At 42.4% G+C, this 27,143-nt stretch overlaps 1 protein-coding gene across 1 annotated transcript in view; it reads left to right on the top strand.

The window, feature by feature from the left end:
* The window catches only part of LOC109406508 (protein embryonic gonad), a 476,613-nt gene that overhangs the window by 317,543 nt on the left and 131,927 nt on the right, over positions 1 to 27,143 (top strand). The window contains exon 2 of the mRNA XM_062861238.1: positions 4,197 to 4,274. Within this exon, the coding sequence (XP_062717222.1) occupies positions 4,197 to 4,274 (78 nt within the window). The remainder of the gene's footprint in view (positions 1 to 4,196; positions 4,275 to 27,143) is intronic.

The raw sequence follows: 27,143 nt of genomic DNA, 5'->3' as shown, positions 1-27,143 counted from the left end.
CACTATCAAAAGTTTGTTGCCATCGTGAAAAAAATCTTGCGTGCACGCCTTCATGATTCTAGGAATAACAAAGTAAAAATCAACAAAAAATCTGTGTAAATGACGTTTTTTTTTAACAGGCCGATTTAAATGTGTAATTTGATTCGTTAGCTTTGTTTTTCTTTGTCATCGTTAAAAAACGGTTGCGTACACGCTCCCTCGGTTGAAGCGTTCGTGGTTGGGTAATAATCGTGTAAATCGCTGAAATTCTTGGGAAACGCGTTTCAACGTGTATTGGGCTGGCTGCTGTCAGCAACCAAGGAGAATACATTTTACTAAGGTGGCGCAGATAAACATTGCAAACCACTGGTTGTCTCTTCCATTCTTCTGGTGTTCTTATGGAACTGAAATAGTGACGTCACTATTTTAGTTGCATAAGAACACCAGAAGAGTGGAAGAGACAACCAGTGGTTTGCAATGTTTATCTGCGCCACCTTAGTAAAATGTATTCTCCTTGGTCAGCAACCACTAAACGCAAACTCGCGAACCTAAACGTCAGAATTGAGTGTAAAACAAAAAGAATGTTTATTTCGTGTGCCACCCAACGGGACCGCTGAAAAATCTCCTGCTTGACCAGTCGGTCTGATCTGGTAGAGTCAACATTCTGAACGTTATCCGAAAGAGCCAATCATGTAAGTATGAGATAGGGGAATCCTAATCGATGTCTCATTAAGAGATCTTTGTTTTCAGAAGGCAATCGCTAATCGTTAGTCTGTGGATGGTGATGTTCTTTGATAGCCCGATGGATGACCACAATCACGGTTGCCGCAGCCAGTTTTTTCGAGCATATGCGATCCAGTTCTACGATTTGATGGTCGCGGCCGGAGTTGAGCTACTGATTTTAATTGGCGGAAAACTGCAAAACGTCAGTGTAGTGACCGGAGGAGCCATCCGCGTTTCCAACGAACCGGATTCCCGCTGGAAGAGTACCCAAGAATCGAGCGGACACTACCAGCGATATCAAGTACACCAGCTTGGAAAAAAAAACCCGGCGAAGTTCTGGGAAGAGAATCGAGAAAAGTTTTAGAGCAACGTGGTAAATCATGTGGCCCTGGTGGCATCCGCCCGGAAGGAGGAATGCCCGTTAAAACGTTGATACTGTGTGGAGTGCGTTCGGGGATATGCTGGCTTTGTTAAGATTGTTATTGCATGTTACCGCAGTGATTTACCAAATGTAATCAATGGTGATTTTTATTTGACAATATATGATCTCGAGAGTCTAAAATGTTTTTGCAAATCTCAGTCTGATCCAGGGATTCCCCAAGATGCACAGATTTTTATCATGGATTTTTGAATATATTCTGGCGTTTTTATTTCTTTCTCGGATTGCTTTATGAGTTTTTCAAGGACGCCCTTCAGCATTTCCTCCAAAAGCTGATTCAAAATTTAGCCACGAATCTGTTGCATAAGTTCTAGAGATGTGTTCAAGTTTCTGCAGGAATTGCTTCAAGAGCTCCTCCCAGTAGGGTGAGGCGGGGCAAGATGGGTCAGTACCATTTTCGAACGCATTACTTATGTTTTGAATATGTTGATAATTTTGAAAGGTGTCCAGCATGGATCTAAAATAGTTAACACTTATGTGGCCGGCAGGGTACCCGTGTACCTTTTTCAAATTCAAATCTCGATATTTAAATGATTATTGAGACTAGGAAGTTGAAACTCTGGTAGATCTTAGAACTCATGAATATATATCTATTAATGGGATTGACCGAATTTTAAAGAGAGGAGGGGCAAGGGGAACGTTTCCTGCTTTTTTTATTACGTGCAATGCCGGCAGAGTACCCGTGTACCCACGAAATTGAAATGATCATATCTCCGTCAAATTTTCATCGATTTTAGAAATTTTTGGCTCATTCAACTCAAACTTATGGAAGAGTAGAGGACCAATATAAACAACACGATTTGTATTTACAAAGTTATGATGATCCCGCCCCACTGTATTAGGCAAGTATTTTTCTTAAAGAATAGCTTCAGAAGTTTCTTTCAAAATTTGCTGCATGAGTAGATCAAACAACTGTGTTTGCAGTTCGAGCAAAACAGCAAAAGGGCGCATATAAATTTTTGTTATCACTTACTGCAGGAATTCATTTAGTAGTTCTTTAAAAAATTGCCGAATGAGTTTCTTCCGCTTCACAAAATCCTCCAGAAATTGTAATTGTTTTTTTAGGCATTCCCTAAAAAAATTTCAACGTTGTTACAAGTGTTCCTCAAGAAATTGTTTCGAGCATTCCTCACGGAATAATTAAACAGTTTTAGTAGCGATTGTATCTAAAATACCTACCTCCATATATTGCTAATCAGCCAGTTGATCAAGGAATTGCTTGAAGAATTCGTTTAGCAATTTCTTATGAAATTCCCACAGGATTCATTAAATAGTTCCTTCGTGCATTTCAAAGTGTTTTTTTTGGAAAACTTAGGGTTCTCATACTACTTTACTATGATTTCCTACGAAAAGAAATGATGAACTTCTTTTAAGAATGGAGGTAAGGGTTAGGGGGTTTGGTTCAATTTTACATTTGACTAATTCCGGCAGGACCCCCGGAACCGGTTGTGGAACACTACCGGTAGTCTCTAATGTAACATGAGGTTATTTTCTTGCAAAGCGTTCATCAGGTCATCGAAAAAGCCGCAATTCGACGTGTCGCATGCATGAGTTTGGTTCACTTTTACAATAGGCTACCTCCGGCCGGATACTCGAAACCGGTTCCGGAACACTACCGGTAGTCTATGATGTGGTCTGAGACTATTCTCTTGCTGACCCTTCTTCAGGTTATCGAAACAGCCGCTATTTGATGTGCCGCATTCATGGGTTCAGTTCCCTTATACATTTGACCACCTTCGGCGGGACACCTGGAACCGGTTCCGGAACACAACCGGTTGTCCAAAATATGGTCTGAAATTATTTTCTTGGTAACCGTTCATCAGGTGACCTATAGAGCCGAGATTTGATGTGTCGCATGCATGGGTTTGGTTCACTTTTGGCGGGACACCCGGAACCGGTTCCGGAACACTACTGGTTCAGATATGGTCTGGGACTATTTTCCTGCTTACCGTTCATCAGGTTATCAAAAACCCCGTGGTTTGATGTGTCGCATGCATGTGTTAAATGCATTTTCATATCTGGCCCCTTCCTGTGGTACCGGTCCGGAACACCTAAATGGCCATAACTCCGGAACGGCTGGACCGATCCAAACCATTTTCAATAGGAAACAATGGGACCAGATTCCCCGTCGAATGAACCGTCGGTCATTAAAATCGGTTCAGGTTTACTGCCAAAAAGTGATGTGAGTTTTTTTGTACACACACATACACACATACACACACACATACATACACACACACATACATACACACAGACATCATCTCAATTCGTCGAGCTGAGTTGATTGGTATATGTGACTCGACCCTCCTGGCCTTCTATCGAAAAGTCAATTTTGGAGTGAACATATAGCCTTTCCAGTACACTTAGTGTACGAGAAAGGCAAAAATGTAAGTTCTTCCTTTGGAAGGGAAGTTAAGCGTGGCTCCCGAGATGAACTAGCCTGGGGCTAAAAATCTCGTTAATACAGATTAAAAAAAGATTCCTCATAAAGAGCATTCGACCCATTATCCCCCCACACGTCGTGTCATAAGATCAATTTGAGTCCCCGTTTTTTTAGTGTGGTGGATGGTGTCACGTCTTCCAGTTCAAAATTGATTTTTATTTCGTGCAGATATCTGGCAAGCGAAGTGGAATCCCTTTCTTTTCAATTCAGCGGCGGCGTGGCAGCTCTGACGACGTCAAAACGCTTGAAGCATCTTCGCTTTATTTTAATTATAATTATTATTATCACCACAGCCGCCGTCGTCGTCGTCAGCATCATTATCAGCGTTGCGGTGCATTCATTTGAATGCGTGCATGTTTCGATCGGGAATGGGTCAACTTTTCCTTTTTTTGGTAATTTCCTCACCAGAGGGCGTTTGGGGTGCATTTTTATTTTATTATTGTTCAACGTATCGGTTGCCTTTTAAATTAATGTTAACTTTATCATTATGCTCATCGAGGATCGTTCCCCGGTCGGTGACTGTGTCGGTGGACGGATGCGTTCGTTACTTGGCGGTGTTATACTAAAGGTGGTCCATTTTTCACTTGTTTTTTTTTCTTTCTTCTGTTTCAGATGAATCAACAGTGTAAGGTGTGCGGCGAGCCAGCCGCTGGCTTTCATTTCGGAGCGTTTACCTGTGAAGGATGCAAGGTATGATGATGAATCTATTGATTTTTGTTAATAAATAGTATGATGTTTTCCGAAATGAGAAAAAGTGATTTCCAGAAATTGAAAGCACAATTTGCAGCCCAGCTATTTTGGAATGGATGCAAGAACAAATTTTAAATTCACACTTTTTATGCACTATTATTTTACCACCAAAAAACCGGTTAGTAGGAATTACATAGGGGAAATTACCTATTCTCGACCGTTTTGTTCTCTTCGTCTTTAGGGGTTTTTTGAAACCTATTGAACTCAGAGTTGGTCTCAAATCCTTCCCAACCAAGCTGAATTATATGGCCAAGTTTCAGGCAATTTGACTGTCAAAAACCCCCCATGACGAAGGGAACAAACCTGCCGATAATACCCATTGTCACCCTATAACGACTATGTAAATTTGCTTACAAAGGGAATTCAATGAATGTAAACATCACTGCAAGTTTTGTGGCTCCATTATTCTCTAAAACACCTGAGAAACCCAAATGAAAGACACTAAAATAAAAAGTATCTCCTTTCATTTTCAACATAAAATCGCATCGAACTATTTTCAAGAGATCCCAACAGGTTGAACCAAATTTCTAATCACCAAGCACAATCAACCCAGCACTTGATGATTGTCCGAATTCCAACGAATCAAGGCACCACCACGGCGACCACGTGCTGCCCGGCGATGCTTGATTAATGATGTTTTTGATCCAATTTATTGCCCAGACAAATTACACTTGCCCGGCTGCGAGCTGCCGCCGCCGCCACCACCAATTTGAATTTGAACAGTCGCCGTTTGTCGGTAAGTACTAAGAGTATTGTGTTGCCAAATGAGCATATAAGTTTACCTTCCCCGCACAGCTAGGGGTTCCTCCACGCAAAAACTCGCGGCTGCTACCCCAGAGCTACGCGCACGCGGTACAATTTGCCCACCGCCAACTTTCCCGCTTCACCAACAATAACCCAGCATAATGCCCCGTCTGTCAGACCTCGCACAAACGCCTAATGAGTTGTGTATTTAGAGAGGCGCTCATACGCGTCCTACACACTACACACATAGGCCTTTTGTGCACTGATTTCCTTGGATCTACTGAATGGAAGCCTTTTCACGACTCACGAGTTTGCTTCCAACCCGGTTGGTGTCGTTTCCCCAAGCTAGGGTTACTATCTCATTTTGAACGAGTTTGTGCATTTGGGGAAATTGTTATGAACCACTGACCACCCACAATGGTAACCCTACCCTAACACCGCTCTAATGCATTGTTATGAGCAATCCAACCGCCACTGGATCGCTATTGAATGATGAGCCAGAGACGAACGACTTCTACGGCGGCAGCTAGCCAGCAGCAGTGGCAATCGCGAATGGGATTATTTCGACCGAAATTTCAAACAATCATTAACTCAGTCGGTGGTTGACGATTTGCCATCCAAGTCAATGGGAGAAGAACGCCGGAAAAAAGGAAACAACGGCTAACGATTGATCGTACTCTGCGTGAATTTATTGGGAACTGATGGCGGAATCAACGATATGTTTTCGTACAATTTCAGTTTGGCCTAAACACAATTGACTAAGTGAAAATTGGAGTACGTGCCAAATTGAGTTGACGTAACCTCTGGACGATCCAAGGTTTCGTATTTACTTACTGCTTACTTTCAGTCCGGGGCACCCATGGTGATGCAGAGGGCCAAATTGAATGATCTCTATCCTTGACCTATGGTCAGGTAAAATTTTTTTATTGAGGCTACGCCACCATGAGCCTCTGGGTCTACCTCTGCTACTATATCCTGTTAGGTTACAATCTAACGCTGGCTTGCAGATTTCGTTCCTGCCTAGTGTGGACGATCCACCTCCACTTTCGCAGCCGATTTATGTCGCTATCGGCTTTTGATGACATCGACGATGGAACTTCACGTTGGAGATCCAATTGTGAGGCCCAACAAGCACGAATTATATACCTACCACATGTCATGTATCTATTGATGAAGAGCTGGGTCATGCTGAGGTGTTGGTGGCGTGGCCGACACTTCAAAAAGGTTTTCAAAGTTCTCGAACCAGCGCAGCGTATCAGCTGGTCAGTCGGGTCGGTCAATAGTTGTCCAGATGTGGCTTTCACGGGCATTGAATCATTCATCTTAGTCCTTGTAAGGCTACGTGAAACATCGTAGAGAAGGCAGATGTCACCTGTGTTTACGGCTTCGTCGGCTAGGGAGTTCGCCGACATTGTTTTGTCCAGTCTACATGAGCGTTTCATTTCCTTCTCGAGAGCCGAATAGCGCTGGCGGGCTACGGCTTTGGTTCCTCGTGTTTTCGCTCTACCGTGGCGTTTGTGTTTCTTCGCTCCTCTATCTTCCTCCAGGTGTCATCTGTGAACCACTGCTTTCTCTGGGTGCGTAGCTCACCCAAATTAGGAGATGATGGTCGAATGCAATGTTGGCGGTACGTTTGTTCCGCACATCAAGAAGGCTCAGTCTCATATTTCGGCTGATGCAGATGTGGTCGATTTGATTCTCCATGACGCCATCACGGGAAACCCATGTCACTTTGTGCACTGATCGATGAGGAAAGAGCAAGAGCGATCCCCCAATCATCTTGTCATTGTTGCCACAAAACTCTGCAAACAGCTCTCCGCTCTTGCTCATTTCTCCGACACCATGGCGTCCCCTGACGTGTTCATAGTTCGAGTTGTCGGAACCAATCTTCGGGTTGAAGTCATCAATGAGGGTCGTGATATCACCTTTTGGAGTCCTGTCCACGACAGCATTCAGTTGGCTGTAAAAGTTCTCTTTGTTTTGCAATTCGGCAGCATCGGTTGGTGGCGCGTAACATTGGATCATGGTGAGGATTCGAAGCTGTGTTCTGAATCCGGCTACAATTAGCCTCTTATTAATAGGTTCCCACTTCATAAGCGCAGCGTGGGCCTGAGTGCTGAGCAGGAAACCAACTCCATGGTGGCGAGGAGCGTGTTCACCTAGTAAGCCAGAGTGTAGCAGAATTTGACCCGACGCCAATCTGTGTTCTCCAAAGAGTTTGGCCTACGGACTTGAATTAGTCCTTGGATCTCAAGCTCCATTATTGGCTAGTTGTGCCAGTCCGCTGTTTCACGCTAAAAGCTGTTGCCGTTGAATCAGTTCGTAATCTTTCATTTTCGGTTTTTGTTACGATTTTTGGGTTTCGGAAACAGTAGGCTGTTGGCCTAAGGTCTCCTATCCACCGTGGTGGGGCTGCCACCTTAGGTATAGCTTCCGGTGGAGGAGCATTTTATACGCAGCCGCTGGATGCTAGAACAGACACTGTTCGAGCCGCATCTCCTTGGTGAACAGACGCTGGGGACGTACGTTCTAAATCTAGATGAAGTCAAAAGGACAACAGTGCACTACCAGGTAAGCACACACTTCTTAGTTGGATGTTCTTGTTATCGCTTGACCCGTGGAAGCATGAGGTAGAAACTTGTGAGGACCAGAGCTATGTTGGACGCTCTCCTTATCGACTCGACGTTTTACAGCCTTTTAATAAACTTAGAATAATAATCCATGTGTATGCTACAGCCTCCATATGTAATGGAAATTTCTCCTTCTAAATATTAGAAACCATCTACGATACTTTTTGTAGCCTTATAGGGGCGATTGTGTATTTTCGGCAGTTGTGTTCTCTTCGTCATGTTTTTTTTTTAAGTTATTGAAGTCAGAATTGGCCTCAAATCCTAGCCAACCAAGCTAAATTATACGGCCAAGTTTCAGGAAATTTGGTCGACAAAAACCCTCCATGACGAAAGGAACATACCTGCCGATTATACCCATCGTCACCCTATGTAGAATACTTTTACAATTTTTTCATCCTCAAGCGTGCAAAAAAATATATATGGTAGGGGGTACCATTTTGGGCACTTTTCGCTATAACTAAGTCAATTTTTCACCTAGCAACCTGATTTTTGGAACACAGTGAGATACGTACAGTATCTAACCCTAAACAAAAATTCAAATCAATTGCTATGAAATTGACTTAGTTATAGCGGCAAGTGCCCAAAATAGGTACACCTGCCCAAATAGTACAAGACTCTATAGGGACCTCTTCCAGGTATTCCATAAATTCCTACAAATAGAAGGAATTTTTCGGGGATTCCTTCAAAAATGTTTCACGAGATTTCTTCAGAAATTTATTCCTTAAATTCCTGTACGAGCTCTTTAAAGAAATTATCAATGCTTCAATAGAGAATTTTTAAGAAATTCTGCAATGAATGCCTTCGGAGTTTTCGCTTAGAGATCTGTCAGGAATTCTTCATTTGATTCCTCTAGAAAATTTGTTATTTCCTTCAGAATTTTCTCTAAAGTATCCTGGAGATCACCTCTGAAACTATTTCAAGATGTTTTCAAACCTTCTCAGAATTCCTTTCGATAGCTCAACGTATTTTTGTAGAATATCCTCTAGGAAATCTTCTCGAATAGTCTACCATGAACTCCTTTTAGAAGTTCATTAGAACATTTCATTTAATTAATTTGTATTCGTTAAAGACGGATCAACAAAAAAAGCAAAAAAACAATAAATAACAGGTTCCATGCATTGCTTTACAATTTTCTCCAGAATTTCCTTCTGAGTTTCCGTTAAGGGAGCCTCAAGATATATCTCCAATAAAAAAAAAACAATCTAGAAAAGCTTCCATGGCTTGCCTCAAAAAAAAAGTTCTTTCGAAAAACCATCCACGGATTTCTTCAGAAATGCATGCAGCGATTCTTTAGGAACATCAAATATTCTTCCAGAATTTCCTCCAAAAATTTCCATGGAAATTCTTCCAAAGACTCCTTCAAAATTCCTCACAAACATTTCTTTAGGAATTCTTCCAATGATTCTTTTAGAAATTTCCCTGAAGATTCCTTCATACATTTGTTTATTGATTAACCCTCGAGCGATCGCGCTGTTGTACTTTGTACAACACGTTGGAAAAATCTCGTTTTTTGTACTCCACATTAGCGTGGTGCTGGCGGTAATGGCCAAACGCGCGACTGCCGGAAGGTTAGCACTCCAACGAAATTTTCTATGCATTTCTTTCACAACTATGCCAAATATTCCAGCCATTGCTCCAGAGAAGCGTTTTGTGTGTTAAATCCCTTTTTTTTTGCCACAAGTTCGCATAACAGGCACCCCTCTGACTTTTACCGAAAATTCACAAAACCCATCCCTTTTCGCTTTTTTGAGCACATACCTGCACGTATTTTTTTTCAGAAATTACTCTAGGAATTTGTTCTTCAAATCTTCCAAGAATGCTTGAAGAAAATCCTCCGGATAGTTTTTCCCCTATTTTTTTATCCAGGAATTCTTGAAGAAATTTCTCCAGGACTTCCTATAAGTATTCCCTCTTCAAGAATGCATTAAGATAGAGTTCTAAGGGTTTCTTCTGAAACTCCACCTGGAATTGCTTTCATGTTCTTGTTCAGGGATTCAAAGATTCTTTAATAAGTTCTTCCGTTGGTTTCTTCATATTTTTTCCAGACTTTCCGTCGGAGATTCATTCAGGGATTTCTCTGGAAGTATCACCGAAGATTTGTTCAGAAATTGTTTCAGGGATTTTATTGAAATGTGTCCAGAAAATTCCTCAGGTATTTATCCAGAAATCCAGCATAAATTCATCATTTTCAGCGATTTAGGCAGGAATTTCTTTAAAATTTCAGACAAACGTACTGGTGAAGTACTTGAAAAAATCCTCCAATAAACTACTGAGGAAACCCTGGAGGATTTTCGAAGGATTCCTTGTGATGCATCTAAAGAAATTCTCAGAAATATTTTTTTATACGATTTGAATCAAACAGTCCCTTAACAAATACCCGGAGAAATATCTGGGCGAAATCCTACAGAAACAAAAAAAAAATCCTGAAGAAATTCTTTTACTGAAGATATGACTAAATAAATTGTTGAAAGAATCTTTGGAAACTAGAGAAACCTCTGTAGGTATTCATAGAAAAAATTCTAGAAAAACTCTAAGCTGAAGTAATTTCTGCTTGAATTGTTTGAGAGAATTTTTGAATAAAAACATTTGAAAGAATCCTGGAACGACGGTTTAAAAAAACCAAAGCAATACCTGGGTGAATACCTGAACACTCTTGAAGGAGCTTCCAGAAGAATTTCTTTTCCAAATGAATGCACGAGAAAATCCCTGTAAAAATTGAGTTATTCCTGTAAGAAACATCTGGAGAAATTCAAACAATAATATCCAAAAAGTTTCTGGAATAAAATCTGAATTTCTTAAAGATAAATAATAGATGAATTTCTGAAAAAAATCTCTGAGCTTTTGTGAAAAAACTTCCCTGGAATTGAAATAACGTCTGGAGAAACCCTTGAAGAAAATCCTAGTAGAATCTCTTGAGGTATTTCCAGGAAAACTTTCTCCCAAAGAAAAACTCCTGAAAAAATCTGACAATATTTCTGAAGGAATAACTTCAGAAATGTCCCAAGAAGTACATGAAAAAATACAAGCATGTACTTTTGTTTCATATATAATCTCTTAAGGAATCTCACTAGAAGTCCATAATTAATAAAATAAAATCTAAATAATGATAAATCTAAAGTAATTTCGGATCAGATTTCTGAGGAAATCCGTGGGCCAGTTTCGAGATTAACCTTTATTTTTTAACCTTTTTTATTTTTTTTTCTGAGAAACTCCTGAAGAAGTGCCAAGGAAAAATCTTGTGGGCGTATTTGACGAAATCCCTGGAGAAATTCTCAAAGAAATCAATGTACAGTGGCGCATTTTGAAGGGATAATAAAATAAATCTTGAGAGAAATTCTAAGAAATCCTGCGATAATCTTCTCTCTGTAAACATTTCAGATTTTTTTGATAAATCCTCAAAGAATCTCCAAATGAATTTCTGGCGGTGTCCTTGGAAGTAATCCTGAAGAATTTCTAGAAATTTTAAGAAGAATTCTTGCAAAATTCGTAAAAGGCATTTCAACAAGAAAGTCTCTTTCGCGATAATTACAGAAAAAAATTTGAATTTCAACAAACATTTTTGCTGTACAAGAGTGGAACAAACCCCTCTTACGCAAACTAAAGCTTAAGAAACTGTTTTTCGGCTAGTTCTGTTACTTGGAAAAGTATGAAAGGGTTTTCTCGAAAAAATGCTCAATTAGGCACAAGTGAAGTCATTTCCTTGAGTGTGTTACAGTATTTTTTTATTCCTGTTCGGGTCTGTAACTGAGGCCAGTTTTTAGATCTATTGTGACATTACCCTTATCGTTAGTGTAGTGCATGTTGCATTACTCAACTGCCATTGAAGAGCAATAGCGTATCGATTTTGATACAGTTTTTGTTTTGTTTTCGTAGAAATTTCTTTCTTATAGAAAACAAAACAAAAGCACTGATAATTATAATTGGCCATGCATCGGAAACCTAGCATCACCCTTGTTTACCACTAAATTCTTCCCAGTAAGAAGACCCGGGTTTTAACATTAGTAGCAATACCATTCCACTAATGGAACATGTGTTTAGTAATACGGATTCTAGTATGTTCCTTGCGTACTAGCACTTTCCAGTTTTCGAAGAGTTAGTACATACATGGATCCCTAACCCAATTTGATTTCTTTTGCTTTGAGTTTAGCCTCAGATGGAGAGGTTTTTAACTATATGCAAAGTAAAGTTGGTAAACTTAGTTTTGTTCAAAAACTGGAAGTCACTAAATACTATGATTCCTTTAATTACCAGAACACATATTCCAAAGTTGAAAAATAGGACGACATTAGATTTTGGTTTGGTAGATCTTTCACCGCAACACAACCCAAAAAGGTGATCTACCCACGCTACGGGCTCCGTTAAAGATCGAGCATATTTTAAACCCCCTCAACTATTCATCCCTCAGCACGGGTCGCCTGACACCTTGGATTGGGGTTACCTGTTTGGTGGACTTTTACCCCCGGAACAGGTGGTCCGTAGTGCTATTCTAACACGGGCAGTGTTACAGTATAGAGGGCTGAAATTTTGAAACCTTGAGCAACCAGCTCTGATTTTACCATGACATCACTGCACGATCATGAAAGAACCACATAATGCATGAGAAAAATTATGTGAAGATAATGTCCTTATTTATTCTATAGACAAAAAGTATATTGAATGTCCTAGATAACTCAAAATCTTAAGTAGCCTGACTTGATGATATACGATATCTTAGGAACAAAATGCTTATCGTTTAAAACACATGACAAGTTATTTAAATCACATGTAATTTACTTTGAACTATCAATGACTTCCTCATTTTTCATCATGTGTGCCATTAAATTATTTGTAATTCGTTACGCACAGGTCACTAACGGATCGGACCAATTTCGGGCCCAACGAAGTCATGTTTTCCATGTCAAGTTGATTGAGTCGTTCCCTGACTTCGATATGCAGTTCAAATTAATCACTATGACCTTCTGCCAGAATTTGGCGTCCTGGAGCACAGAGCTTGATTAGCCAGCCGCCCTACATATTCCTTGCATACTGCATTCGATCTTATTTTCATAATTAGCTAATGATACATTGATTACATCATCACGAACAACGGTAAAATAAACAAAATAAGTCATAAAACAAAATTGAACCGGCACATCATGATGCTCCCAACCGACCGACCATCCTGCCCAAGCTCAACACCCCTAACGAAGCTATGAGACCTCTCGGCACGACAATGTTGTTCCATCCGACCATCAGCATCGTCATCATCATCATCGTCGCGGACCTGGTCTGTTCCTAGTCCTCCGCCCGAGAGGCTTAATAAGCAATCAACCGCCCCGCGAAAGAGAGCCCACCGGTTCCCATCGAAATCGTCATCACGTGAAAACTTTCAATAACTATAAAATTATTTCACCTCTTTTTGTGATGGGGGCCCCCTTTCTGTGTGCGCGCTCTAATGATTGTTCATAAAAATTGATGGCATTATTATTATTCAACTGGCACGTTTTAAAACAACCCCCTTTCGGGTCGTCGGGGCTTTTCGAGGGTCCCGCGCGCGATTATCACACCGACCGACTCCCCTGGTCCCACTTCGGCGGAGGGCCTCTTTAGTTCGGTTTGCACTTGGTATCGGCTCGGTTGTTTCTTATTAAATTATCGGGAAAATATAAGGCACACAGCAGCAGCAGCCAGCCAGAGCGCTTCGAAGCAAGTTTCCTTTATAGTGTGGGACTGCTCGCCTTCCGATGATGGTGCCGGCTCACAGTGCTATAATTTGGTAACATAACATATCGATCGAGAACGATTTGTTGGTGGTGTTGTTGCTTCAGTTAAACTGTTGCAGGAGGAGACCGATTATATTATAGGGTCGAGGCTACGACGATTGACTGCGCGGTTCAGTTCATCATCGTCGTCGGTTAATGTCTCTTGGGTGAGGAAAATATGTTCATATCATGATGGGTTCGGCGGAGCTTCTGGAATGAAGTTGTTGGCAATATTGCCAGACAGACAGATGCAGCAGTTGACTATTATTTTGAACTACTGAATCAGGAAAACTGCCAGTTTTACAGAGAGTTTAAATGTTTAGTAGCCAATTATTGGAAGGAGCCAGTGGAACAATAATTGTCTAAATATGCATTCGACTATTTGTCTTTCGAACTTAATGTTATTCGGCCATCTATTCGGAGATCAACAATACAAAAATATAGATTCTACTGGTGGCAGCGTAAAGACTGGGTAACTTGTAATACAGACCCCATTGAGGACATTCCCATCATATCCCTATTTAATCATTACATCGACTTGGCCGTGCGCAATCTTAGCTAATCAACCACTGTGGTAACTTTGGTCGTTGGCTGACAGGGCAGGGGGGATTGCTTCTGCAAACCTGAGCACCTGCTTTCTCAGCTTCATCGGGAGCTCTCGCATACTCGGCATTCTGCTGAAGGACCGCGGGTTCGACATTGTAGCGCTGGACGATCCATGGTACGAACAATTAGAGGTTATCATTCCATCTTCCAGAACACACGCGAGCTGTAAAAAAATTTCATATGATGATGAAACAGTGCAATGATACGCGCAACTCCAACTTGACTACGACCGCTGTCCAAGCCACGACGTGAAGATCATCATAAGAGAGCCGTACGCTTATGTAGGCCAGGAGAATGAGTTCAGACTGACAATTAGAAAGTTTAGCGCCCACCAGCTGAAAAATTAAAACGGCTTGCGACTTATCGATTTCGCCACATTTCAACTCCGCATCGCTTATTACAGCAGGAGATCACCACAGTAAACGGAATCCCAAATCATACCCGTTCTATTTGATGGACGAAGCTTCTTCAACATGACGGACGACAGGACATTCCGTAGCGTAACATAGACTCGGAATACAACCTGGTGATGGTCCAGCTGCACTGAAAGCTTTCCGTTATCAACACTGTACGGTTCCGGCGGCCGCCAACCTAGAGCAACTGAAGCAACCGGATGTCGCATCAAGCATAGAATTTCGACGCAGCGTTGCCGAACGAGGGTGAGCTCAATGTGACCTCATACATGTGAGCATGTCTTTCACGACTTACTTTACCAGTCAGACTAAGGCTTTTTTTTAAAGCCTGCGTGTTCCATGCTGTACACGAGTGTCGTCTCCAGTATACTCGGTCCATGGCTGTGTGTCTCCAGTTCCGTACTCTGCGAAGGGTTCGCAAGTTGTCCTCCACTTGATCGACCCATCTAGCTCGCTACGCACCACATCTTTATGTACCGGTCGGATGACTCTCGAGAACCATTTTAGTCGGGTTGCACTCTGACATTCTGATGACGTAGCCTCCCACACCGCGGTGTGGACGATGGTTGGTTCTCTCAGCAGCTGATGCAGCTCGTGGTTTATTCGCCTTCTCCAAGACCCATCTTCCACCTGTACTCTGCCGTAGATGCTACGCAACACCTTCCGTTAGAAAACTCCAAGAGCGCGTTGGTTCCCTGCACGTAGAGCCCATGTTTCGTACTCATAGTGGATTACCTCCAGTCTAATGAGCGTTTTGTAAATAGTTAACTTCGTGTGACGGCAAACTTTGTTCGATCGTAGAGCTCTGCGGAGTCCAGCGTGAGCTCGACTTCCTGCCAAAATGCGCCTCTGAATTTCTCTGCTGGGTCGTAGACGGAGGTCACCAGTGAGCCCAAGTACACAAATTCTTCAACCGCCTCGATTTCGTCACTGTCGATTGAAATTCAGGATGGCGGGAGCGGTGATTCCTCGCTGGAGCCCTTTGCCACCATGTACTTTGTCTTCGACACATTAGTGATTCATTCGATTCACCTGGCTTCATTATTTAGTCGCTCCCCTTATTATACCGTCTAGAGCAATGTTGAAAAGCAAGCACGAAAGACCATCACCTTACCGTAACCCTCTGCAAGATTCGAAATGACTCTAGAGTGTCCCTGATACTCGAACTACGCACATCACTCGTTCCATCGTCGCCTTGATCAATGGTATCAGTTTATCTGTGAATCCGTATTCGTGCATAATCTGCCATAACTGGTCTCGATCGATTGTATCATACGCCGATTTGAAAACGATGAACAAGTGATGTGTGGGCACGTTGTATTCGCGGCATTTCTGCAACACCTGGCAGACGGCAAACATCTGATCCGTTGTAGCGCGTTCACCCATGAATCCAGCCTGATATTGCCCCACTAATTCTCTTACAATCAGCGCTCAGTAGTGTGATCGCCTGATAGTTTCCGCAATCCAAGTTATCGCTCTTTTTGTAAATGGGACACACGATACCTTCCATCCATTCCTCCGATAATACTTCCGACTCCCAAATCTTGGTAATGACCCAGTGTAGTGCTCTCATCAGTGCTTCCTACCATATTTTAGAGGCTCGCATGATAGTTAATCTGCTCTAGCGGCTCTGTTGTTTTTCAACCCGCTAACCTCCTCCTCAATCTCTTGGAGGGTATGGGCTGCAATTCTTTCGACCTGCGCACGTACTCCTAGATTTGTTACCGCGCCACCTTCAGTGCTTACAACGTCGCCATAGAGGTGCTCATCGTAAGCTCCCGCCACCTCTCAACCACCTCACGCTCGCTCGTGAGAAGATTCCCGTGATTGTCTAGGCACATGTCGGCTTGTGGCACGGAGCCTCTGCGCGAGCGGCTCAGCTTCTCGTAAGCCATTCACCAGTTCAAACCCAATAAAAGCAGCTATTTAGGATAGTATCACAGCTAAACTCATCAAGATGAGCCCAGAAAAGGTGATGGTCAGGATTTGGGAAATCAAACAGCCACTAGAAGGGGAAGAAAGGGGAGTAACCTACCATATTCACAACAAGGATGACCATTGGGAATGTGAGAACTATAGAGCGAAACTTAAAACGATATCTCGAGCCGATTTCATCAACAGTCGGTCGACAATTGACCCGATTTTTACCGCACGACAAATCCTCCAATAAATCCAGGAATACTATGTTCCTATGCATCACCTGTTCATCGACTTCTATAAAGTGTACAATTAAAAAAACTGGCATCACTTCCATTCAACTTAAATCCATCGACGGATCCCCAACCGGTTCAAGTGAACCGAAATAAATAGTGTCCAAAAGGCGAGAAAACAGTTTCGAGCCCCATCAGAGCACGCACTGGACCCTTATGGTGGAGTCGTGTCGGCACAAGGGCGAAACATTACCTCTGAGCAAATCGTACCATAAAGCCGGCCATAAATCCTTATAAAGTTATACTTTCGAGTAAACATAAAAATTTATGACTTTATCAAGCGTTTTGTTACGATTTTTTCGGTTCGGTTCAGTTCATCATCATCGCTGAGACCAATGGGCAAACTGGTTCGAAATTTCCCGTCGTCCATTTTTCGCATACCTCATTCCGGACCGCATTCGGTAATTATAGTGGGACACCACCAACAACCGCCAGAGATGCCCATTGGGTCACCAGATTTGTCGCTTTATTGTTCGTACAGATGACTTAACATTCCGATAGAAAGCGCGCCCCGAATTGCAAAGTGGAGCGCAGAGGCCGCAGATCGATCTGTGAAGCGCAATCGTAGTGCGATCTTGCCCGCAGATAATTGAAGGTCTTGTTTAATCGGAGATGCAGTACCCAGGCCAGTGCGTCGTCGTCGCCGGCAAATTGGAAGCGAATCGATAAACGAATTTATGAGTCGGGTTCGGGTCATTTGGGTAAATGGGAAACGTTTTGCTTAATGTGGAGCCTTTTGTTGAATGCGCGATCGAAATGCTACTTAATTAAAAAGAGCGCAGCAAATTGAGACACTTGGGCTGATGGAGGTGATAAGATTTTACGAGGGCGATTTGGCCGTCGGAAGGAAAATTGAGCGAACCGAACGGCCTTGTTTCGAACGCTTTTTTTCCCGTTCGATCGCATTATCCTAAAATATGGGCCTGGGGTAATTTTCGGGTGGTTCGGAATTGGAGTGCTGAGAAAGGCAAGAAATCCGTCGCACCTACGAAGTTGATGAAGATGATGCAGTTGATGATTATGGCACATTTGGGGACAAGAAGTTCAAATTCCTGACCATAACTTGGAATTTTTGAGAAATTTTTTTAATGATAAAATGTTTGCATGCTAGATTTTACCGTACTTCAGATGTCTTTGTAATTAACTGCGTTCTGTTCCTTCTTGTATTATTAAACAAATGTGAACCCTTCTTTGAACACTGTCTGTTCAAATCCTCATAGAACACTAAACCGAGAAACAAGCTCAATCTCAGTTGTGTAAATGTATGCAATATGACGAATGATTTAGCCAATGACGCCTTGAAACGAAGTTTCGCTAGATTACACGTAATTCATCAAGGAAAAATTTGTCATATTTCAGCTGACTTCAGCTAGATTGAGGAAGTGCGATCATCTTGACTTGAGCTAGATTGAGGGGAGGTACGTGTCCCCGAGCAACTATTCCCTAAGGGGGAGCGGATCAAACAGCTCTGTTCTGACATTTAGCGGTTGAGAACGACATGTTGTGTCGCGCCGGCTATCCGTTGCCAACGTTGGCAGCCTCTTCAGCGTAATGTGGCAGTGCATCCCCGTTAAGGCAGCCTGCTGAGAACCTTGAACTACCAAAGCACCGGCAGCTGTGACGGTGTCCGGCCATTTGGCCGAATGCCGTGTGGCCAAATATAATTTGGCCGAATGCCAATTGACCGAATGTCGTTTTGCCGAATTGTGTTCAAAAGTATTCATAGAAACTGTTTTCCATTTTAGCTGGAAATATGTTCATCAGGTATTTCCTTCTCTTAATCATAGGCTTTTCTTTCTAGTTTTACCATTCAAGCATTAGTTGACATTGTGCGAATAATTTTTGGAGATTTTTCTTTCTTTAAATCATAAGTAGACTGTTGTTTAGAGTTACACTTATGTAGAAGAGAACAATGACATGATCACTAAGTTCATCATTCCTTTTTGGCCAAACGGCATTCGTCCAAATGGCATTCGGCCAAATGGCATTCGGCCAAACGGCATTCGACCGAACGGCGTTTGGGCAAATGACCCAGAACCAACTGTAACAACGGTTGCCAAACGTTCAGCTTCTTCTTTGCTGGCATTGCAACGATGGCGCACGAATCCATGCAGCTCGCTGAAACCGTAGGGGAGTGAGCAAACCGCACCATGGCTCGTGCTGCATGGCATATATACCTGTCAAAGAGGTGCGGCCCCAGGGGTAGGGGGGAGTGTGTCAAGAAGCACCTGGCCGAGATAGGTGGACCGTCAAAGAGGACGGGGACGGCCAACACGAGTAACAAGGCTCCCAAGCCGGTTGCAAAACGCGCAAGATGCAGGGAAATCAAGCCCCAAGAGGTCAATCTTAAGAAAACTAGGAGCCAACTGGACCAAGAGAGAGAGAGAGCCATTAGATCTGTGAATATTGCGTAACTCACTGGAACAGTCCGTTCCCAGCCATCTTAGCAAACTGACAGGATACGGGACCTCGCAATGGAGGCGGCTTGCTCCGCCAAAGCTCCACTCCTGCCCACCTCGTCAAGGTGCTTGCTGTCACCGACGTTTGATAGGGGAAGGACACCAAAGGGGAATGCCATTCATTAATATTCACACTCCACAAGATCAAGGTTGGGAAAAAATAAACCACGAATGAATACATACGCCGAGGTGTTGAGCGACATGCGAAAATCGTCTCTCATCGCTGGGAGCGGATGGAAACAGCATCCGGCGCATTTGGACTGGAGAGATGATGCTTGTGCTAAAGCAGGGGGCGACCAAGACGGGCACCTCCTGCTAGGCACTAGCCCAAGAGGTACTGGGCGAGATAGTGCAGGTGAAAGCCCTGACGGCGGAGACGACTCTCCAGTGTAAAAACCTGAACGATACGACGCAGACGAGCTCACAGCTGCCTTTAAACAGCAGTGCGAGATAGATACACCAAGTCCATCGATCCGTCTGCGAAAAGACCCGGTAAACAAACCGACTGCAGTCGAAAAGGTAAGAGTTGGCTAATCGATGTGGACGCCTCTGGTGGTTACTCAGCTAAACCTGAACCACCGTGAAGCCGCACAACAGTTGCTGTGGCAGTCAGTCCCGCAGTCAAGTACAGACATCGCCCTACTATCGGACCCATACCCATGGAGAGCGCAGGCGACAGAAGTCCTACAGTAGGAACGGTGCAGAGTCCATCATTGATGTGACCTTCTGGAGACCCGGTCTAAACCCTAACTCGAACTGGAGGGTTGAAGATGGGTGCACACACAGTGGGCATCTGGCGATTCAATACAGGGTGGAATACGGGAGAAGATGGCCTTGGCTACAGTCGAGGATAATTGACAGCCATTGTGGATTACTGACCTCGTGCCTCGATAAACCGACATTTGTGGAGTGATTTCTTTTGGAGGGGTAACATCGATGATCTATCTAGCGATGATCTAGACGGAACCCTAAATCGTACATGCAACACCGCAATGCCAAGGCGATCTCTACCCAGAAATTGACGCAAATTGGCATGAACAAAGAGATTACGGTTGTGGGCGGACGTGCTTCTCTTCCAGGCTGCCAACAGGACCGCCTGGATTGATGCCTACAGAGTAGTCATGGCAAAAAACTAAGAGCGCATCAGCACCCTTAAGAAACCTCCCCCGAGATGCTGCAAATGATCGTGGAAACGTTGTAGCAAACATGGGCACCCTTGTACCCTTTGGCCAAGCCTGCAAAGGAGAGGTCGTCTCGGTAATAGCAAAGTTCCTTAACTTGTACAAGAATACGGGTCTGGACGCTATCCGAGCAGTAGCCGTAAAGACGACCAACGAGACTAGCCCTGATTTAGAAATGGCGACATATGGTCAAACAAAAGCAGAAGTAGTGCAGTCAACGAAGTTGAGCATTTTGGCCATGAAATCGGTCTTATTACCCTCATGTGGCGGCGAGGGGATTATGACAGCTCTTGGAAATTTCGCAACACCCATTCGGGAGCATGAATCACACACACGGCGTGGCGCGGCTTCGGAATCGGGCTCAGCCCCATCCCAACTCACCAAAACACTCTAGTCGTCAGTCGCGGATCAGCTTGGCAGCAGCACCAGCAGACGAAAGGGAAGTCGACGTTTATTGATCGCCTCCGCTCGTGATGTGCCCATAACCGTTCATCTTTATGGCTCTGTATTAAATTTAATTAGATCACAAACGGTAATGAGATTAAAATCCTATTTCTTGGTCTTGACGACGACCGTGAGGACGTCGCCAGTCGCGAGCGAATATGTGGATCGTTTCCCATCATCAGGCCCGGATTAAGGATTGTGGGGGCCCGGGGCCCGAGCGGATGTGGAGGCCCTTCTGAGAGGTGACCAAAAATGTTTTTCCTTATTTTCGAACAGTACTTGAGCAATATGAAAAATAAAGCTAACGTTAGCAACCAAAAAAGGTTTTGGTGGGGGCCCCTAAAATGTGGGGGCCCGGGGCCCGGGCCCCCCCGGCCCCCCCTTAGATCCGGCCCTGCCCATCATCATCAATGTTGTATGTTTTTCAGAGGAGCGTTTCAACGATAGGTGCCTTTTTGTTCGAAATCGTCATGATCGTTTGCCGGTGATGTGAGGTTCGGCTCAGTTCCGTCACCTCCGGCGGCGAAAAGCGATTGTGTGTGGGATTACCAAGTTTATGATGGGCGCTCTGCTCTGCTCTGGCTCCGTGGCAGAACAGAAGATCAAAATCGACAAGCGACAGGGCTTGAACGAACACAGTACACTAGGTGACTGCTCTGTTGATGCGTGGGACGATTCGAGTGCACGAGGTCGGATATCCCGGTACGGTGCTGAGCTGCCCTAGCCTATTAGAAAAATTATAAAACCATTACCTGTTGGGCTCACCTTAATCTGAGAGGATGACAAGCGTTTGATAGAACTATCCATAAAAATCTACTGATATTCTCTATTTCAGAAATATTTGCCTATTATGTCGAATAGTTCTGACATATACGCTACTTGGGCATAATTACCATTTTTTGTACGGTAAAAAATATGTGCATGATATTTATTACGAAAAATGGCCATTTCTCAAAAATCTCATCGGGAAAGCCCTCAACGTCATTTCCGAAAGTTTCCGTGTTGACGGCGTCGAGCTCTACCCTGCTAACAGTGCGTTCACATTGAGAGGGATACGTGTGAACGCAACAGTATTATGCGCGGCCAGTCAACTGCGGTTGCAGGCCATTGATTATGTTACATGAAAGAAAGGAGAAATAGCAAATGAAAACAAAAACAAACTTGGAGTAATAAAATCCGATTGAAGTTGAGGAGCAAAATTAAAATTAAAGTTTAAACCGTGTTAGCGTAGTGTAATATCCGTGAATTGGAAGGCAATCAAAGTAGATTAGCCTAGTTCAGTAAATTAGTGAGTAGTATTTTGTGCAACTTGATAGCAACTGTAATTAATTGCCATTTACCCTCAGGCTACTGCACACGCGTTTGGTAGAAGTTGGGAAGTAATAAGCACCGTGAATTTCCGAAAGCTAGTGGCTAGCCATTACATCAAATAGGCGTGAGTAGACATTCTATTAAGTGCATTTTAGTGTAACTAATCGGTAAATGTCGCAAACAGGACTAGCGCTGGAAATATACAAAGTGCTGAAGTAGTTGTAGGGCATCGCTGGAGTGAGAAAAAACTATTTCTTGTGAGTTCAAGTAAGAATAATTTAAACTTTAAGCTAAATAAATGTTTCGTTTTAGTTTGAGCTGATCGATAAGCGACTGCTACAGAAAAATAGCGTATTTCTCGACCGATTCCGAACATTCCGTCATGCAAAAAATTCTTTCAAACACTCTCAGCTATCATTTACAGGGTGAGATCCCAAGCTTTTTGACCATGTGCAATTTTGGGACACCCTAATCAAACCAATAAACAGTGTATGACCATTGGTGGTCTTGTATTTGAAGATCGTCTTTTCTAAACAAGAAGCTAAAATATGCACCATTTACATTTTTCCCACCAACAACCTACCCACCGGAGGTTTAGAAGTGATCAGCTGCTCCCAGATGTTTTGGATTTGTGCCCCATCAGTCGTCTTCGTCTATAGAGTATGCATTCGGTTAGTCACTCTTCGACTGATTGAGGAAGTATTTAGTGGCGGAGCGAGAAAAACAGACAATTACAATGGTTGCAGCCAAGCCAAGGTGAGTGGTGTTTGCTTATGCACCCGTCTGTCTGCATCCGGACTTAGGTGACGGCAGCGACAACGGATGGCTGTGACTGGAAGCCTTCGCTGGGTCCAACCGCGGTGGAGGAGACCAGATGATGAATTAAAACAGATCAACTCGTTCGTTCGCTAGGAGTGAATGATTTTGATGAATCCACTTCGGAAGCCCACGACGACGAGTGTGCTGCCTGTCGTACAGAATCGACTCATAGCCCCCGGGCTGTCGATTATGATGCGACACTGATGATGATGATGACACAAACACACATCACTGACAGAGCATGGGAAAAAAGGTTGTTTAGGGAGCGAGAGTATAGCGTTAGGTGATCTCTAACGATGATGAAGATCAACTGCTCGGTACACAATCGTGTGGTGTCGCTGACAATTCCGATCGCGCTGCACGAGCTGAAGGTGCTGCGAGGTGTAGCTTCACTGATCGATCGAACTCGTTTCAATATTTGAATTGACTTGACACCCTCACTGTTCTGGAAGAGAGTGGGAGGAGGGTGTTGAGATGTGGGGAATTGCTGTGCTGTACATACCTGCAGCACTAAATGAATGATGAATGGGTTCGACCGGATGGATTAGAAGGAGTGTGTTGAGGCTCGGTTGCATGAGCTCTGATCACTTTGCCATTTAAACAGTCGGCAACACTTCGGAAATGTCAACAACACGTGAGAACCTTGCTCTTGAAGATTCTACCGGCAGTGTTTTGCATTTGGTTGTTTGATGAATGGTGTGTTTCGTTCTCGATCAATGGATGCTGCATACGAACTGGTGGGATACTTCATGGAGGTATAAGAAGGTTTCAGTGTTGTTTCACGGGGATTCAGAGAGTTTTCATGGGTTAAGTAAAGAGAGGGAGTTATGTGTTGGGACAGTTCCTGGACATTTCTTTGGGTTTTAAGGGAACTTCATGGGGAGGTATAAGGAGAGTTTCATGAAGCTTTCAAGGATTTCCAGGGGATTTTATGTGATTTAAAAGATAATTCGGAGAAAGGGTGGTTGCTATACGCATTGGGGTAGCTAATCTTTTATCTGAAAGGGCTCAAGGGTATACAACATTCTTAAATAACTTTTTTGTCCATATTTTTTTCCATCTTGATCCACAGTAAAATAAACTGCAATAAATGTCCGCTATTAGATATCAGAAACAAAAAAAAATATAAAAAAAATTGAGATAATTGTTTTTAAGTATTACGTATTATTTCGTATTTTCGGCAGTTTTATTCTCCTCGTTAATTCGTCATGGAGGATTTTTTGAAACCTGTTGATCTCAGAATTAAGGTAGCCTGTCGAATCCTTTCAACACTACGAAAAATGAAGTAACAAATAGAGCATGCGAACGATACTCTCGAAAACCTACCCGGCAACGAAATAAGGACTATGATTGGAAACTCGGTACCTGGAACGTCAGGACCTTAAATGAACCTGGACGAGTGAGCCTTTTGGCTCGTGAATTGCAGAAAGTTGGTGTGTGCGTGGCTGCTATACAGGAAGTGCGGTGGCCCAAAACTGATGAACGTGAATTCAGGGCGGTGCACAGTGATGCGGCTCCATACAAAAGGTGGCAAAAAGTCTTAACATGCATGATATTCGTTCAAAGCTTATAAAAACTTTATTATTTATTAGAATAAGTTAACTTATGTTGACTTCCTATGGGCCACATTGGCCACTTCCAGGACCGTTCCGGAATCCTGGTTCCCCTGGGGAAGTGGAAAATTTGGAATTTTTTTTAAACCTATCTTGCGACACATCGTTTGTCATAATTTTGCAAAATAGGACCACTAAAAGTCAATTCAGAACTTTTGGACCAGGTTGGCCACTTTCAGGACCGTTCCGGAATCCTGGTTCCCCCGGGGAAGTGGACAATTTGGGAATGTTTTTTACCCTCCAACGTCCAAAAGGGAACCAATGGAGATAACAGATTTTTTTGAGTGAGAAGCGAATAGTACAATAGAAATGTTTATTTCGCCGAACCGGTTCATTTTACCGATTCGTTTTTGAACCGGTAAAACATATTTTATAATTCCGATTAGAAATCGTTAATTTTTTTTTATAATTTATTTTCATGGGAAATTAAACATGAATAAAGTGTATTATTTTGCGATCCGGTTTGCTCAACCGGTTCACTTTTGAACCGGTAAAACCAAGGATTTCGTCCAACTGGTAGTATGCTGATGTTCTATACATTATGATGATAAACAAGTGGAGAATGCATTATTTGTTGAACCGTTTTGTCTAACCGATCTATTTTTTAACCGGTTAAATAATTACAGTATATCTCTTGAGGATAGTTGCTTCACAGACAAACAGACGTATCACTTGGAACAAAAAGCGATAAAACACATCGTCACGCAAACACAATCGCCCAATGCTAATTATGCTGTGGTACGCAAACCCACTGAGTAGATGGCGGTAGTGAGCAAACGTCAAACAGGAGCAAAAACGATACGAACGCCATGAGTGAGCGATTTGCGAACTACGAAATACTTGAATAATCCGTTAAAAAGGGAAACGATGGGAAGTGAGTAGAGTGAGACGTCTGCTTGTCTGTGGTTGCTTTATAATTACTTCTTATAGCTATCCTTCCACAAAAAATAAAATAAGTGAATTGGAAAACCGGTTCATTTTCGAACCGGTAAAATCAAGAAATTCATCCCACTAGTAAATGGATGCCCATTCGACAAAAAAAAGATAATTTTGAGACCCGGTTAATCAAAAACAATAATTTATGAACCGGTTATTTAATTTTGCTGTCCAGCTTGATAATTGTTAATTTATTTTTATGAACGATTAAACATAGGACCAAAATAAGTGATAAGGAAAGCCGGTTCACTAATCCGATAAACTTTTGAAAAGAATAAAAAAGTTCCACCTGTGCAATGACAGATCAACGAAACTAAATAATTTTGCATACTGGCTAAAACCAACTTAGTTATGAACCGGTTAAAATAAATTATTGTTCAGTTTGAGAAACGCTGAAGTTCTCCTATATGAAGTTCTCCTAAATGGTCAGAAGAACCAGTTCGTTTGACCGTTGCACTTTTGAACCAACTAAAACAATTTCGTACCAGTACTTGATTATGTATTTATTTATATTTTCCATAAATTTCTAATATTCATGAACACAAAAAAATGTTGAATCAATAATAAAAAAAAAATATTGTAAAGAAATGTTTTTCGAACAGCTACCGGTAAAATAAGCCAGAGCATAGAGTTATTGGTTAATGCTTGAGGAAGTGGCGAAAATTAGGATCTATCTGAATTAGGCAAAATATCCGATAGAAAAACAAAAACACGTTATTACTCACACAGGACAAAAAAAAAATTTACCAGAAGTGTGTAATGCAAACAATTACAAAACCTGCTATATTTAACATGGATTAATAAGTTCAAGTATTTTGTTTTTTTTTTTTTCATTTTAGATACGTGGGTTTACAATTTCGATAAAAACAACTTCCTTCTATTTATTGGCGTAACGTCCCAGCTTCAACAAAATCTGCTCATCAGCTTCAATTAAAGTTCTTTAAAGACTTCCGTAGTTATTTACTGAAAATTGTCTATGCAAATTTACCTTTTTTTGTCGTTTGACACATTCCACGCGTTACGTTTTGCGTGAATATCAAACTGTTGCTTGTTGATAAAATCATGCCAACCAACTTATCAAAAGATCGGATTTGAATATTAGGGTCATTTCATGCTTTCTAATTATAATTGGTCCTTTTTACTTTGAGAAAATCAAGAAACAGGGCCCAAAGGGACACCATCGCAATTGAAATTTTAAATACGAAAATATTCTGGAACGATCATAAATCGAACGCAGACTACAATAACTAAAATATTTTTCACACATAAAAATGTTAACATTCTACAACGAACATCGGCTCTGTTATGCGCTATGGTAGCTGAGCCGATACAAATGAATAGAAACTTCTTTAATGTAGAATTTGAGAAAATGTTGAAAATAATTTAGATATAAAGATGTTTTCCCATTGACCTCTCGTCTATGTATGAGTTGCTTGCATGGCTCCGTAAAGCTTCATGACGTCTGAGCCTTGAAAATAAAAAGTGGAATGATAAAAGATAAGAAATGGGAGCAATACAATCGTAACAATTTGAAGATAAACATGTATCTCCTTTTATTCTCAAAATAAGTAAAGCAATACGCTAACTATAAGCAGGAGGTCAAATGGTATTCAACATAAGGGCTTTCTAGTTGTTTCTTTGCTGAAAAACATATGTTGCGCAAGTTTGCGCAAAATAACCCCTAGGTTTTCTGAAAGCTGAC

This window comes from Aedes albopictus, chromosome 3 (genome assembly GCF_035046485.1).
Source record: "Aedes albopictus strain Foshan chromosome 3, AalbF5, whole genome shotgun sequence".
In the NCBI taxonomy this organism is placed as follows: Eukaryota; Metazoa; Arthropoda; class Insecta; order Diptera; family Culicidae; genus Aedes; species Aedes albopictus.
Note: the sequence above shows the minus strand (reverse complement) of the source record. Positions and strands in the feature narration are given on the sequence as shown.